The sequence below is a fragment of the Galendromus occidentalis genome, unplaced genomic scaffold (assembly GCF_000255335.2).
Source record: "Galendromus occidentalis unplaced genomic scaffold, Mocc_1.1 scf7180000077530, whole genome shotgun sequence".
Taxonomy (NCBI): domain Eukaryota; kingdom Metazoa; phylum Arthropoda; class Arachnida; order Mesostigmata; family Phytoseiidae; genus Galendromus; species Galendromus occidentalis.
In genome coordinates this window covers 1,073,681-1,089,407 of record NW_003805518.1, presented here as the reverse complement: position 1 = coordinate 1,089,407, position 15,727 = coordinate 1,073,681, and the positions used below count along the sequence as shown (strand labels likewise).

General features: G+C 51.2%; 3 protein-coding genes across 3 annotated transcripts; all 3 read right to left on the bottom strand.

Moving 5' to 3' along the window:
- Positions 1 to 956: 956 nt before the first annotated feature.
- Positions 957 to 3,277, bottom strand: LOC100904438 (breast cancer metastasis-suppressor 1-like protein). Its single transcript, XM_003748378.3, has 6 exons — positions 3,169 to 3,277; positions 2,366 to 2,456; positions 1,919 to 2,126; positions 1,652 to 1,774; positions 1,268 to 1,525; positions 957 to 1,102 (listed from the first exon to the last, which is right to left on the bottom strand). The coding sequence occupies exons 1-5, from the start codon at positions 3,275 to 3,277 to the stop codon at positions 1,319 to 1,321; spliced, it is 738 nt and encodes a 245-aa protein (XP_003748426.3). The 3' UTR covers positions 957 to 1,102; positions 1,268 to 1,318.
- A 3,590-nt stretch (positions 3,278 to 6,867) lies between these two features.
- Positions 6,868 to 12,855, bottom strand: BBS5 (Bardet-Biedl syndrome 5 protein). The gene is made up of 8 exons (XM_018641405.1): positions 12,794 to 12,855; positions 9,583 to 9,755; positions 8,678 to 8,759; positions 8,423 to 8,567; positions 8,098 to 8,253; positions 7,830 to 7,914; positions 7,426 to 7,575; positions 6,868 to 7,231 (listed from the first exon to the last, which is right to left on the bottom strand). The coding sequence occupies exons 1-8, from the start codon at positions 12,853 to 12,855 to the stop codon at positions 7,029 to 7,031; spliced, it is 1,056 nt and encodes a 351-aa protein (XP_018496921.1). The 3' UTR covers positions 6,868 to 7,028.
- A 426-nt stretch (positions 12,856 to 13,281) lies between these two features.
- On the bottom strand, positions 13,282 to 14,865 carry LOC108864914 (docking protein 5). The gene is given in 2 exon segments (XM_029112881.1): positions 13,282 to 14,661; positions 14,664 to 14,865. Coding segments are annotated over 2 exon segments (1,113 nt in total). The 3' UTR covers positions 13,282 to 13,750.
- Positions 14,866 to 15,727: the final 862 nt, after the last annotated feature.

Here is a 15,727-nt window from a genome sequence, read left to right as displayed (position 1 = left end):
GCGGTGTGGTGAGGTTGTCTACGCACTAATTGTTCGACCCGCGACGCACCGGGGTAGATTGGAAACAAGCCATCCAAGTAACGACTGAGCAAGCCGGCCAGTCGACCGTAAGCCGTCACTTGAGTGAACGCTTACGAAAAAGCGTGTTGACAAACGACTGATCAGCGGCGGAGCCCGACTTCTCTGGATATTCGCCGCTGTTTGTGTGCAGTCGACTAAGCATTCGCGATCCAAACCCTCCCGCCGACGATCTTGCATCTCCATCACCGGGCCGGAATCGTACGCTAAACTCCTTATCAGATCTCCGGAGCCATCACAGCGGCGCTTAGGGGTTTTGGAAGCGGCGTATTCAAGAGCGCAGCCGTCCCTCACTATCGACCCGTGTCTGGGAACGAAGTGATCGGACTTTCTGAAGGCTGGAGTCATTTAGGAAGGACGAGCATGGAACAGATACTCTCTTTGAGTTGATGCGCCGTCGCTTACGAATTGTGACCAATCGTTCAAGAACTATGACAGTGGCAGAAGTTAGTGCAGTATTCCAGATAGCCCTCGAGCACTTCTTTCGGTTCGATCCGGAAGATGCTTATCCGCCGCTGATGAATCTCGTATTCGGGAAAGATACCCTGTTCCGCCTCATGTGCCGTGATGTATCGCTGGAGCAATCAAGTCTCGCGGCTTGAATGGATCCATAAAGCAAGCCCATGCTTCACTCGAGTCATTGCGCAGATATTCAAGAACTTTCTCAGGGGACCAGTGGAATTTTTCGAACGGGACGGAAGTTGCGCCTCGCGGGCAGGGCAACGACATCTCCTCCCATGAGTTTCCCACGCTCGTCAAAATTGGGTACCGCGTAGTATCCGATGTGGGAATAGAGGTGCGGAATAAGAGAGAACAGGTAAGGATGAAAGCAAGGATGTCCTGGTCGATTTGAGTGTATTAAAGACATATTAAAAACATGTCGCTTCGTCGTCACGTCAATTTCCGAGCTGAACACATCTCATGAGCAGTGAGTATATACAATGATGATGATGCTGGCTCGGCTTCCTTCGGTTCTTCCACGCTTTCTATCAGGCGATCGAAATCCCATAAATATGATCTGAAACTGAAGAAAATGATGTTAATATTTGCCTCAGGTTGTGTTGTGGGTTGTGGACTGCCCCCGATTCGGACTCCGGGTGGCATTTCCAAAATATTTCACCTCGATATCCCAGCAATTCGGGCGCACGGCACGCGTGATGTATGCGTTCATGAATCATGAATATCTCACCTCCACTCTAAACATGTTGAATAAACAGTGCTATCGCTACATTGCGTGCACTCAGGTGAAAAGCATGGTACGATCCCCGTTAGATTCCCCATGATCGGCCCATCGAGTTCCGCGCAAAGCCTTGCGGATAGTAGCCCAATCTTCCATGATTTCGTTCTCGTGAAGCATGTACACAATGTAAGGCCCTGTGACGGTCACAGGCTTCTTGCGGCGATCCGGGTCCGTGGGATCAGTTTTCCGCGAGCGGTTCTTGTTGCCCTAGGAAATTCGAATGTTATTCCGATTCGGTGAATCACAGAATACGCATCGAAGCCTAAGACCTCGATCGGAGAGAGGGAAAATTCCTTTTCTCTATGAAGTGAAGATGAAGAAGTGAGCAATTACTTTATGCATATTGCAGAAGTCGGCCATAATGTACTGAGCCGGTTGCGTCCGTTCTTCCTCGATGTGACGGATCTTATCCTTGATCTCATTGATCATCTCGTCCTTGAGATTGTTCACATCGTTCTGGAAGCACAATGATCAAGATTGGTTGGGGCAAGTGTAACTACTCATTTTCCCCGAGCGCAGGAGCCGCCGTCCTCCTGCAGCTCTTGTTTCCATAGAAGAATATATATCTCAATGAACTAATCCGCTGGAATTATTGCTCACCTCATAGGTCTGTTTCGCTCCCAGCGTCTCGGCTTCGAAGCGAGTTTTTATGTTTTGCAGTTTCAGCTTCATTGCGATCTCGGACACTTCCGTCCGGATGCGGGCGGCTTCCCGGATTTCGTTCAACGGCACAAGATACTCGGTGGCTTTCCCGCTTCGGATCTCGCTGAGCTTTGTTTCGATCTGCTTGATCCGCTCTTTATACAATCTGGAAATTACAGCTTCCGTTCAAGACGGTTTCTCATCGAGCCTCAAATCGCTCCTTCTCTGAACTCGGAGGCAGCTCGGAATCCCGCACAAAGAGGGATATCTGGACGATGGAACGAACAAGCGCTCCCACTTGCCCCCTGCGACCTTCCGAGCGATAGCGGATGTAGGGAGGACTCATTTCTCAGACTGGACAGAAAACACGATAAAGCTGGGAAGACCTAGCGGCCGTTCACTCACTGTTCTTTCAGAAGCAAGAATTGTCGCTCTAAATGGATCATGTCATCCATGCATTCCGACCTCCGTCGCTCACAATCAGCCTCGTCCATATCTGAAAATGATGAATTATTGTACTCGATTTACATGCCCGCGAATGACACCACTGAATGTTGAAATCCGGAAATATTTCTCCAAACTACAATATGGTCGCCAATCATCGTTACGAGACACTTTCAACATCGAGGAGGAATCTCCGCATTCCTTAACTGTCATCATCGAACGACCAGGAACCGTTAGAACGGATGACCGGGACGTCTCCATGGGTTTTATCAGAGACTCAAGCCCGAAATGGATAATGATCTCAGCCTTCTGCAGGAGTCACTCAATTTACACCTATCAGGATATTGCTCGGACACGGTTACGAGTTACGATCACATTCTGTTTGCAAACACCATGTGTTATAATTCGCCAGCCGGCATCATCTGTTCACAGTCGCTTCCCGATATATCATGATCAGAGAGTGAATCAGAGCCTCGACTGGGGGCAAGGCGCCTCACGGCATGGGAAAGCCTCGAGCGGACAGCAGGGGCTTGTGATTCACGGAGCCTGGGAGGTTTATCCGGAGTTTTCCCGAAAGACGCCCTCGCAGGCGGAGAAGTCAGCTCTGGGTGATCGAACCATAAGGAACGGATTGGCTATATTCATATCCTCGTCGAAATCCCTATCGGGGTTATGCGCTCTCGAGAACTCAGCAATCGAGAATCTGATGAGTCTATTGAATACAATCGTCTGATGGATAGAAACAAACTCCATCGAATTCGAACCTGAAGACGAATCATCGTCGGATGCGGAGCTGGTCTCGGTATCATCATTATCGGAGCTGTGTTCATCCATTTCCTGGTCAGAATCGTCTTTGGCTGCTCTTCGGGACATTATCCCACGTCCGATTGAGGTCCACAATAAAATCTAAAAGTTTCGGCAAAATTCCGCCTTCCACAGACTCGAAGCTTTCTCGCAGCTGCAGCAGTAGCGCGAGACGACAACTTTAGATCCGCCTCGGATGAACGCATTTCTGGCGCGCTCTTTCAAATCACTCGCAGACGGTCGCTGGTTCACGATTGACAATTGACAATGTGTAGCATATCAGGAATCGGGAGAAGAATTCCCAGTTCCGACTCACTCATGATAATCTCTGCTCATTGAACCGAAGATACAATGACCCCGGCAGTGGTACTCGATTGCTCTCCGAAGACACGATCGTCACCTGTCAACCAGCCGGTACGGCCAGGATTCGCTCGAGCTCAGACTTACTCTGAACTGAGGCAGAACTTCATTTCCGCGTATGATGGAAAATTCTCCCCTTTCTGTCTACGATTACTTGTAATTCCTCTCATAGAGAGAAATTTCTGAGAATCTAGAATGAAGGATGGAGTTTTGCTTAGGCGTGCTTCCCGCTTGAAGTTGTCGTCTTCAAGCCTTTCAGTGCCTTTAGTGTTCGATGGTCCGCCCTTCCGTGAGCTACCCCATCTCCGGGAGATCCTCGGGTCGGAAGGCTCATCCCGATCATCATGTTCTCTGTGTCCCCGGGAAGCTGAATTGTTTTCCGCGAGGAACCTGATAACATCGAGTAGACGATGCGAAATTTTCGAGCATTCCGGGCCGAAAAAATCCAGATGCCCCATGATAGTGACTCGGGGAGCTCGGAGTATTCGATCAGAAAGAGTATGACTGATCTTCGAGAATCCAAATCATTCCCCCATGATACATATTTGAGCCTCCATCCCCTGCTCCTCGAGATTCGCATCTCTCCAGGGTTCTCCTCGAGTAGCGACGTCGACGTCCACTTATGGCGAACTCGCTCGACACTTCTGGGTTCATCATTATTTCTTTACGATCGATGGCTCGTCGTCAGAGATGAGCGTTCGCCAGTTTTCGGCCCAGTGGTGGCGAGGAAGCGTTTTCGAGGTCGCGTATGCTACGGCGATCTGACTGCACATATGTAGCACCTCCTCACTCCCTGTATCTACTTCGATGTACATAGACGGGTGGTGCTCCAGGTGGCATTAGCTACCGCAGCGATTTTCGATCAACGCGCCATCCAAGCGAATGCTCTATTTTGGGCAGCTCGCCACGCGGAGCCATTCCCGAATCGCGCTGCAAGCTCCGAGCCTCCCTGTCAATGGCTGTTATGTAGCGACCCGCGAAAAGTCTGCAGATCCGATGGAGAGCTCCTCCGATATCGTCGATCGATACGCGTCGCTCTGCATCGGACATCGCGCAACAGCCTCAAGCTCTTTGGGGAGCCTCCAAGGAAACACATTCCAGGGTCTTTCTCTTGAGATTTTCTCAATAGAGAAGATTCAAGGCCCCATGCATTCTTGGGAGACTTGGGGACCCATGAGAGACTTGTCATCCTCCCTGGGCTCCTCCGATGGAGAACTTCAGACTTCCGACGAGACCGTCTATGAAAGCGTCGAGTCTGCGGCAGTGTGCTGCGAGGTGGGGGGACCGGAGCGTCGGTGCGTGGGGTATCGGCGAACTTTCAGTAGCAGGCCATTTGGGGTCTAGACGTCAGGACCTGAGAGACACCGGTCTTGGGCTACATTCGGGGAAAGCACGAGGCTCCACTCGTGAGAGATCGGGCTCAGATCATCGGAGCAAGCTCCGTAGAAATATCGGATAGTCGTGTCGACTCCTTACCTTAGGGCGTTCACGGCGATGATATCCTGGAGTGAGTTCGACATCCTCAGTCCAAGCGTATTCGATAGTGAGGCCTCTCGAGCAGAGGAATCAATTCAGGGCCACGCAATGCAGGACGAACCGCTCCCGCACTTGAGACTGTTTTGGGTCGGGAGCCGGGGGAGAAGTTGTTTTACTCTGATGTATAGCGCCTCCACCGTTGCACCGTGGGAACTTCTGGGTTTGCCCTGCCTAGTCCCCAACCCCTAAACGTCATCGATCATGCAGTCGCCACCTCTCCAGAGCCTACAAGCCCGTCGATCGATGTTCTCCGGGAGATTTTTCCCGGCAACGTGGACCTCGGTTGAGCGTTTGACATATGTCTGACAGGCGCCTCATTATTATCGAGTTATTATCCGATTTTCAGAGCTTTCCGCTTAGAAGCTCGCATCTCGGTGGACCTGTCTAGATCACTTTTCATCTGCGGTCACCGCCGCTGGTGTCGTTGTCAGAAGAGACCGACACCGTGTTCGCCTCAGACTCGTGTCTCCGGAGAAATCATACCACACGTATAAATAGAATGAGCACTCTGATAAGGAGCCAAGTATTCAAAGAATAATCGTTGGTTCAGTCAATTCTCCTACAGCAGCTCATTCGCCTCCGGAGTTCCGGAGAAGCCGAAAGCAATTCTTGCTTCAGAAGAGCCAATGTTTCGCTGCTCCTCGGAAAAACGCGATAGCGAGTTCGTGTGCTCGGATATGGGGAAGTGGATCCCAAGAACAGAACGAGTGTCTTCGGGTGGTCTCCGAGCAGAAGAACTGGAAAGCTCCCGACAAGCTCCAGCCAGGAGCAGAACGGGAAGTTCATGTTTCCCGATAACGATCGACCGCAGCCAGAAATGAGCTCGGAGAAAGCAGGCGGTAGTCAATCATGGCCTAGAAGATAGAGGAGTTCACTTGTTTGAAGAAGCTCTGTCTGCAGTTCCGCGTAATATGTTGACGATGGGGTTCGAAACCGCAGAATCTCGCGGAACCCCGAAGGCGGCTCCGAGACCCAGCGAGCATAATCGAGCGAATCATCGATTGACCGAGAAACGAACGGCTCGGTTCTCTGGTCCGTAAGCGATTGTTTCCACGACCTGGGGAGATTTGACGGGCGATGATTAGGGCAGAGCGATATTCGGAACGGTCGCGAATGACACACTCTCTGCTGCCAGATCTATGAGTGTGCCGCTCGCTTTGAGCTAACAGGTTCACTTGATTCTGTGTAAGTTCCATCCCCAGTTCGTCATGATCGACCAAGCAGCGACCACATGCCAATCAACCGACTGGGTGTGGTTTCTTGAATGCTGTCGAAGCTTGCGATGGAGGAGGGGCAGGCTTTCTGTCTACTCTCGAAGGCAGCGAAGTTTGGCGAATATGACGATATTCAGCCGGCTCAAAGGATAAAGGCATTCGCTTGCCCCGGGACATCATAAGACTCTCTCGCCTCCGGCAAAAGCGGGAGTCCATTTTTATTCCCTACATGATAACTTCTATATAAGCGCAGCCGTTCGAATCTCCGTAGATCCGACGACTTTCCCTTTCATCAGGAACCGTCTCTGCCGCTTCGGTCGAGGTTTTTCAGAATCCCTCGGTTTCAATGGATCAATGCTCGGGGGAGCCGCGCTGATTCCCCGGTCATCATTGTACGAAGAGAGCCCCGTCTTGCGAGTTCCTTCCGGCCGTGACGTCTCTCGATTCACGGCGCGGAGTTCACGAGCTCCACGGCTGATCAGCACATGAAGCACAGGGCGCGCTGACCCGACGTCGAAACTGCAATATACGTACGTGGACACATACATATGCTTGAATCCTCGTTTTATTGGCTCTCTGCGGTCAACTGACTATTCCACCAACACTGCATATCTGGACGACTCTTCTTTCGAACGAGGAAGGGTTGTAGCCGAGGGCGGTCAGAAAGCTCCGGACCACCGACTGGATGTCACTCGGAATCGGCGACTCGTTCAACTCGGAATCACTTCCCAAAGACTCTTGAGCGTGTAACCATCTTTGAGAGCTTCTATGGCGAGTCCTAAGTCCTCGGAATAGACAACCTGTCGATCTTCTTCTTGACCTCCATCAGCATAGTAAGCCGCTAGGAGATCTGGTGGAGTGTCCTGTTGCGAAACTTCCTCATCCTCGATCAACGTCGGCATCCCGACCCCATCTGCAACACCGAAAAGACCTGGTCACATCCCACATCCCGGGCATCCCGGAAGGTCGAAGAGGATACACGACAATGAAGGAATCCATAATCGAGCTCATTAGGCTGGGCGTCAAAGTCGACACTCGATCCAGAGACCTCAATGTCGAGCCATGACTATTTTTCCCGCTCCCGCACTGAGAACTCCGGCGACCTACCGTCGTTCAGGAGGCCCAGAGTCGCCTTATGAGTGGCTTGTAGCGTGGTCTCATCGACGCCCCATATAGGTTTCTCTCTGTGGACTTTGCAAACGCTACGCAGTTCTTTCAGGACATCCTTCAACTTCTCGGGAGGATCGATTTTGAAACCTGGATTAAATGATGATTACGGTTTGTGCTTATCAATTACACGGTACTTTACGTACGCAATGCTAAATCACATCTATCCGCGACCGATCTTCCTTGGAAGTATCAGCGTTCGACGTGGATGATGACAGTAATAACGAAGACAAGAACAACAGCCGGCCCGAAAACCACCGCTGGAACCTCATCAGAAATTTGGAGCAAAACTGTTGCGGAAACAAGCGAGAACAGCTCATGGATAGAACAAGGCAGACATTTACCGAGAAGATAGCCACCGCTCCACTCTGTAGTTTCGATAACGAGAGCCGTTCCGAACTTGCTTTCTCTTGACCGAAGACTGGCCACCTGAAAGAACGGTTTCCGATCAGTGGAGCGGTATCTACGTGGATAGGGAGCGAAATGCCGAGGCTATGCGGGATCAAAGACAGATGTGGTCAGCTGTAAATAAGTCGCCGCCGAGACGGCAAACGTACGGCGCGCCGAAGACGGCGAAATGAAACCATACCTCGATCGTATCGGAAGGCTCACCTGGATATACGGTAACGACACATTGAAGTTTTCGTTCAGATTCGCATGCCACACAATCCTAACGGTTGTCACGTAAAACGTCCCGAGATTTCCTTGATCTGAGCTCAGGTTCCAAACGCCGTCGATCTTATTTATGATTCTTTCCAATTGCAATACCTGTAAAACGGTCACGTCCATTTCCGCAAGCCAAATTCTGTTTCTGTGCGGGATATTTCGTTGGAATGAGCATAATTCCCGTAATCCATGATCGACAAACTCGGGCTAATCCCATTCCTTCCTCACTGTCTCTCTATCCTCTCCCGGACGTGTTGTAGACTCAACCAACCTTCAGCGCTCGGTTCTGGATTATGGCCGATCGGAGCTTCAGCTCCCGGTAGAGTCTCGTTGCGTTGTAGGTTTTGTAAACGTTGAGTATCGAAGCTATCAATCTCGGTGTTCCCGAAACCAAATTCGTGAATATGAACTCGAACCTGTTGCGAGGAAAATCTCGGAACGTATAGTTCGCTGGTTTCCACGAGGACCCCAGCGATCGACGTCATCGGAGCAGCACATGGAACAATGAAGTCCGAAGTAAACTCACCGGGTGTTGTTTATCTTAGTCATCAGATATAGGGCCTCCGTCAGGCCTTTGAGAGCAGAATTCACTGATCTACTGGAGATTCCTGCAAGACAAAGATGCAGCGCATCAGGAGAAACTCAGGAAATGTCGTCGAGTTGCTCCCCCATGGTGATACGGGACATCTCTTCAATGAATGGGCTCGACTCCCGAGGCCTGATGAAAAAATCGCCACTGGGAGCACTCGGCGGACGTAAGCTTCGTCCATCCGGATCTTGACGAGCGAATTCAATCGCAATGGGGACGTCCGACTCTTCGGGTCGGAAGTCGGAACTTACAACTCATCGACCTGAGTTTTCGGCTGTGGGGAATAATGGGATTTTTTTCGGAGAGAAAAGTGCTCCGAAGTCTTTGCCGAATCGGATCCTCTCGTTGCAAGATCAATAATATTCACGCAGAGTGGTATTCAGCGAGAGGAGTCCGATGACCATCTATTGAGAGATCAGATTTTGAGCGTGCGTGTTTTCGCCTGCGGCCAGTGCGAAGGGAAAGACGACTCGTTGCTCGGCTTGAACGCCCGCTCGATCGGTCGGTCTGTCGAAACCTTTGATCGCACCATTCACTTCGAGGGTCGATCAGGTCCCCCATTTAATGACTCAATCTGGAAGCCGCTGACCAATCAGGGGTCAGATGCGGCACAAAAAGAATTAGAAAGAGAAAATACAATCGACTCCCACATTGTGAGGGGCCATGCAGCGATCGCAGCAGAATCGACTGCGTTCGATATATCATCAAGATCATACCCCGGCTTCGCTCTGAAGCGTGGTTTGCACAGAGACCCAAAATTCTGCTGTCATTCGACGACCATGAAAGCTCAGATCATGTCGACGTCTCCGATTCTCCATGAGTTCTATGAATAAGTCACCTACCTGTCACACAAGACCAGCCCACGGTGAGATTGACGCGAGGTTTAGCATGACTCTGCCATATGATTCGCATGTTCGTGATGAATAATTTCCCTCGGTCTCCCGCATTGCCTTTCGTGTCTTCCACCAGATCGAGCTTGTCCAACAAGATCTCCACCGGTCCAAACGCGAGCTCGCTGTTGATGAAGGAGGACTCATTACTGCCCGGAAGCTGGGAGTCAGCGACGAAAGTTCCCAGACTAGCAGCGCGTCCCAGAGCTTTCTGCTCGGACCCTCTGCTTCTCTGTGCGAGTACTTCCTCTTCCGGACGCCTTGCTGCCGTTGAGATGTATCGACTGCAGAATTATTTGTTCGCCCAGCAATCATTGTGGACAAACATCGACTGTGCAAGCAGCTGTTTTTTGGATGTTTCGGTCATCAAGCGGCGAGCCTCTCAAATATCTGGCAAGCACATGGGGCGCCGGAAGACTGCCCGACTTTTCCCCTACGCTACTGTGTGCAGACGCTCTGAAGGATAGTTGGATGTTTCCCTCGTCCGCTCGATCGATCGATCGCTCGCTCGCTACCTCCTACAGATGCGCCGTGTAGGGCGGCCGGCCGTCTACTGATACAGTCTCATCATCACTAAAGCAACAAATCTGAAGACGAGGATCCATGTTGCTGCGACAGATTTTTTTCTACTCCGCCTCGATCCCGAGTCGTCCCCGACGGGAAACGGCGGATCCGTCGCGTCGGTCGTTCACTCAATTTGACAGGTGAAAGCCGTCATCCGGATACCATTGTATTGGAGCCTCCAGGATCGGGATGAATGATTCGATAATTTTGACGCTTACAAATCAAGTGGTAGAACTCTTGCCCTCTCGCAAGGCTGCGTACCTGACTGACTGAGAAAACCCCTCTTGAATAGCTTCGCTGCGGGAAACTTCATTCCTTCCTCGTGACCCCTACGCGTGAAGAACTCTTACGTCGCTGAGTTTGTAAGTTGACATCGGTCTTCTGCGCGACAATTCTCCTGGAGTTTCGATCATCCGCAGATACGACAGTCGGTGACAGTTCTGGCAGCTCTTACTGCGAATGGTCATCGCTGACCGATAATTCTTTCAACGTGTCCGACTCAGCGGCTGGCCACAGATTCTCTTGAGGAATGTCAATCCTTCGTGTCAGCAATCGTAATTACTCTGACGACTGAAAGCCGTTCTCTCGACGAGACTCTAACGCTTCTGATTCTTTCTCCATCGTTTCCGATCGGTGTCTTGATTCTGCCTCGCAGAGATCTCTCCCTCTCACTCGTTTTCGGGCTCGCCAGCCGGTCGCAGTCACTGAAAGTTCCACGCACACCGCTCAGCTGAAATGGGCCACAATAATTTTTTCCTTCTTCTGGTAAAGTAAACTTGGCCCTGCCCAAAATTTACTCTTTCGAAGATACGTCAGTTCGTATTTTCTTCTGACCGGTCCGATGCCGGTCGTCCGTCGGTGCTTCAAGAAATCGTCCGCTTGTCGATGAATTGGACGAGGTGGAAAATAGCGGCACCAGTCGGTAAGCAGCCACGCGGCCCGGCCGGTAAGAACATCGCATCGCCACCACTGACTACAAACAGCAAAAAAAAAGAGCTGAGTCGATGAACAGCGTAATGATACAGCAAATATTTCTGCGATCTGCCGCTGACCAGCTCGTCTCTTCGATCGACCGACTCCTTGGTTTGTCGTCCGGTCGGTAGATGGCTCTTACCGGTCGTCCCGTGCTTGCGCGCAATTAGTCGGTCAGATGATAAAATACCAGAATAGGAACCTAACGTCTAGGAGTTACAGAGACAGTTCACACCTCCGGCGAACATTAGGTTTTTCATGCAGCTCCGACCGCGTTAATCGACTATACCGGCCAAGAACAACGATCTCGGGGGCTCCTTCAGAACAGGGATTGATGCCTCGACGACAATTCATCAGAGACACGATCGATACAACTGCTCCGATGGCCGAGCGATGAAGTTTCAGGTCTATCGGAGGCTCATCGCAGTCATCATGATGGTTGCCTGGCAGTTTACTCTCTCGAACAGACCATGTCCCGCAGAACAGTGAGCGAGCCTTACGGTAAGAATATTCCACGTGAATGAATGCGTTGAGAACTCGGTGGATTCCGAGAAAACGTCGAATAATCAGGTGAGACGTCATACCAACGGACTAGGTTGAGCGCGAAGTAATTTTTGGCGGAGCATCTCAAGCATTCCAAGGGCACACCTCCGATGATGGACGAAATAATCCGGGCACCTGACTCGAGGAGTGGCTCGCCCGCACTAGCCTCCGAGCTTCTAAGACGACAAGCGAGCTTCGATGAGAAGGTATAGGCCAGAATTTCTGACTATCGGACCTAGGGTACCGAGACGAATCATTCATTCTATGGGTCCCAGCCTTCTGATCGAAATGAAAGCTGATGAGAAGGGAAGATGGAGCATTCAGGCTCCCGTCCGCCAAGAAGTTCCTTCAACACTGCGGATCCCCAGAATTCTGTATTCTCAAATCTCACTGAGGGTGGGTCGGCATCCCTCCGATCAGAAGGAGTATCTTATATGAATAAATATTCAACCTCTATCGGACTCGGGAGGGGAGTCCGAGCCGAGAGTGAGAGCATTGATCTGGACGTGGGCAGCCGTGGAGACTGCTCGTCATCGAGCGGCAGCGAGAGCATGAAGAACGGAACGAGAGGGTTAAAGGCGGTATAACGAAAGAACGGGGAGGATGAGAAATCCTCAAGCATGAAGCGACGGTCTGATGAGACACGCTAAGTAAGAAACCCGCCAGTATCCGAGAGGGGGTTCTAAAGAAAAAAATACTGCACCTCTGAAGGATTTTCGACGTCACGAAGTATCGAGTCACGACCTGTCAGAAGCCACATCCTGTTTCTCCCTAAAGCTTTGAACCGGTTTTTTTTGCTCGGGCTCCTTTCGCTCGATTACTCCGGTACTGCTAGTACCGCTAGTCCATCGTGGCAGAGAACACTCCCAGAGCATTCCTTCCGAGGACGATTTTCGGAAACTCGATGAGAATTGAGACTGACCAGATTCTCTCCGGCAGAACGATGAGGACTAGCACAGGAAACGACGAAAGTCAGAGGAAGCTCTGAACCAAAAATCAACAATAGTGGCTGCATCACGTGCTAAGGTCGAGTGGTTTGTCGGTGTGTGGACTAATGTCGCCTCTTCCTCCCCGCCAGACTCACGGGTTGGTGATGTCGAACCGGATGTCCTTGTCCTGCCAGTAGGGGTCGGAGATCTCAGGCATTGCGTCGGGTTTCTGTTTGTTTACTCGAGTCAAGCTCCAAAATTTGATGAGCTGGGGTCGTGCGGAGCTCGAGAGCACTGTCCTCGAGGAACAGAACACCGCTGTTTATGTTGCAGTCGCTAGGGGCGACAAAGCCTGAGCCGCGCTGGAAATCGAATTGGTAGCATGCGTGCAGTCATTGGGAACCGCAGTGGCTCCGAACTTGGATTTCCGGCTCTAGCCTGGAATTCAGGAGATAAAGGCTGCAGCTATCAGTTGGGGGGAAAGGGGATATCATTAAGAGACCTGAATTTCTCATTTTGATCGAAGCTTCGAACATGTTTTTATTGAAACATTCTTCTCTCGGTCGTGGACGACAGTCGTCCGAACTACACTACTGAGATCTATTTCGAAACAAGATTCTCGTCCTCTGTCTCGTCCCAAATTCTCATCATCATCCGTCAGTTCCAGCATTTGGCGCCACTCATCCGCCACAAAATGCCACTTGTCAATGTACAGTTGGCTCCGTAAGCTCAATAATTGAAGTTGCCATGGTTCTCGTGACTCACCATGCGCACAATCAACTAGCCTCGTTCATGTTTATACAGAAGAACTTTCATGCACCATCACACGTAGCTTCCACTGAGATGTCTCTCCCTAATTCGACTCCCTCGAGTGGATCGTCCAAATTATTTCCGTTGTGACTACTTGTGGAAGAGCCTAGTTCACCTTCCGAGTAGACAACGATTGGCCTACATAGAAATCTGACAAAGGAACGATCAAACACACTATGTACATACGCGAGGATTGTTCTCCTGTCGAGTTTGAGCTAATAATCTACATTTTCACATCACAACATAAGTTCATACCATCACTAATTGTGAGCCATCAATGGACCATATTGCAGATCTCTTGTTCAATCTTGTCCCCCCGTCGACGATAGCGACAGGAGATGAGACCGGAACGATATAGGGTTCGGAGTCGATTTGACGATTCCGTCCGATGTCGAGAAATGACTGGTGGTATTCGAAATTCCGAAACTGGAATCGAGACCGTCTTCGAGACTCTGCCGCAGTTCACCGAAACTCGGAGTACTACCGCTGGATGATCTCCGTTCGTAGTGCGGGGCCGACGGTTCCATTGCGTTGGTCTGGGCCGCGATCGCAAGGGTCGCCTGATGAACTCTCTGGTAGATGGATTCGCTATGAGGTCCGTAAAATACGAACAGACCTTCGCCTGTAGCGCAATGTCTGCCGGCTTCAAACGTGAATTTCTCACTGTCGCTGCCGTATCTTCGTAGCGCCGTGAGAGGCCAAGCTGCCAGACGCTCGCGAGGTTCGTGCAGGCTGTACACATAGAGCTGTTCAGGGGCCACTTGTAGAAGACAGTCACCACAAGCGTCCAAAGTCGTCGTTGACACTAGAAACACTCGAAACGTATCGTTGAGAAGCTCCTTACGTAACGAGGACGCAACAACGTCGGGCGCTCCTCCGAGTGGACTTTCACGGATTTCCGACAATTGTCCAACTTCGTCCCGGATCGCTTTCACCCACGAGTCCGCGTCGTAATTCGATTCACAAGCGAACGTTTTGATGCGACCGCCTTGTTGCTGTCGTCGAATACGAGCGTCGCCCTTGTTGATGTTTAGTTGTTGAGGCGGCTGTTGTTGTTGTTGCTGCTGTGGGTCGTCCGTGTTAAGTTTCTCCGAATTACTCGTCTGGAAGCAGACGGAAAACGAGAACTTTCGTATCGAGGTCGGAAGCCTCGAGACGGATATGCAGCCGCCGTTCGAGCTCGATTCGAGGAGATAGACCTTCGATTTTTGTAGCTCCCGAGGTAGCCTCGATGCCGACCGCTGTCGATGTCAGTGCTGTATTTTCGCCAATCGGTTTCTGAGGAATAGCTCTCCAGCCTCGCGGGACCCATGTTCGGGCACTTCCGGAGCACCAGCCATCTTTTCTGCCAGACCCCGCCGAGCTTACGACTCCGCTGACGAACGTAGCCTTGTTTTACAACACCGAAGTCGCTCATGATCAGAATGGGTTTAGAGCACTATGGTGCGCTTAGAACCGAGCGGGACCGGGGAGTCGTCCACCGGAATATGATCGAATGGATCTAGCAGAGTTTCGCGCGTAGCGTCATGATGAGCATCATAATGACTGAGTTGGCTTGGTCCTTTGAGGGAATAGCGGCGGCGGTGGCGGCGATCCGTCGGCGATTTCGGTCGCGCCAAAGGAGAATGAAACGACTCGCGAAAAATATGAAGCATAAAAAAAGTTAGGCGGAATGAGGTAGCCAGACGGAATGACCAATGCAAAGAAGCAAGCTAGCACGGCCCCCGGTAATTATAGAGAGGCGCAAGTGTGAAGTAGGCACTGTCTTCGAGAAAAGTAGGCACCCCTCAAGATTCGTGATCGGACGACCTGACGCACAAATGGGAGCAGCGATCGCCGGAGGCCCCCTGACTGACTGTCGGTGGGACGGACGGACGGACTGAGTGTCGGTGCGTCGGTCTGTACGTCCGTATTTCGGTCTATCTACGACGGCAGAAGAAGCGACGGCGGCAGTAACGTTGCTGCGCCGCGATCGAACACCGTCGTCCCGGCGAGCAGTACTGCCGTCTATTCCAGGGATCAGTGATCCTGCTGCCGGAAGATCATCCAATGATTAAACGAAGGGGCAATGCGGACGTTTTTCTCTTTAACACGGCTTGCCGATAGCTATGCGGTATCTCCCCTCGTCGTTGATTTGCTTTTCTTTTCCTCCTCGTCGATGCTTCCCGGGAGCAGAAATCCGGCTGTGTCGATCGGACTTCGGGTCACTGATTTGGTTCAAGCGCAGCACTTTTATTTCAGAACTCCGAAAATCAGAGCTATCTGAGATCCGTCGAATC

What these genes read in the sequence shown, in the direction of transcription:
- LOC100904438 (XM_003748378.3), bottom strand. Translation starts at nt 3,277, where the DNA reads ATGTCCCGAAGAGCAGCCAAAGACGATTCTGACCAGGAAATGGATGAA. An exon ending in GAGCGAAACAGACCTATGAG is followed by an intron (nt 1,775 to 1,918) that starts GTGAGCAATAAT and finishes TTGTGCTTCCAG; the next exon opens with AACGATGTGAACAATCTCAA. An exon ending in ACTTCTGCAATATGCATAAA is followed by an intron (nt 1,526 to 1,651) that starts GTAATTGCTCAC and finishes CGAATTTCCTAG; the next exon opens with GGCAACAAGAACCGCTCGCG.
- BBS5 (XM_018641405.1), bottom strand. Translation starts at nt 12,855, where the DNA reads ATGCCTGAGATCTCCGACCCCTACTGGCAGGACAAGGACATCCGGTTC. An exon ending in TGTCGTTACCGTATATCCAG is followed by an intron (nt 7,915 to 8,097) that starts GTGAGCCTTCCG and finishes CCGTTCTTTCAG; the next exon opens with GTGGCCAGTCTTCGGTCAAG. An exon ending in GAGCGGTGGCTATCTTCTCG is followed by an intron (nt 7,576 to 7,829) that starts GTAAATGTCTGC and finishes CATTTAATCCAG; the next exon opens with GTTTCAAAATCGATCCTCCC.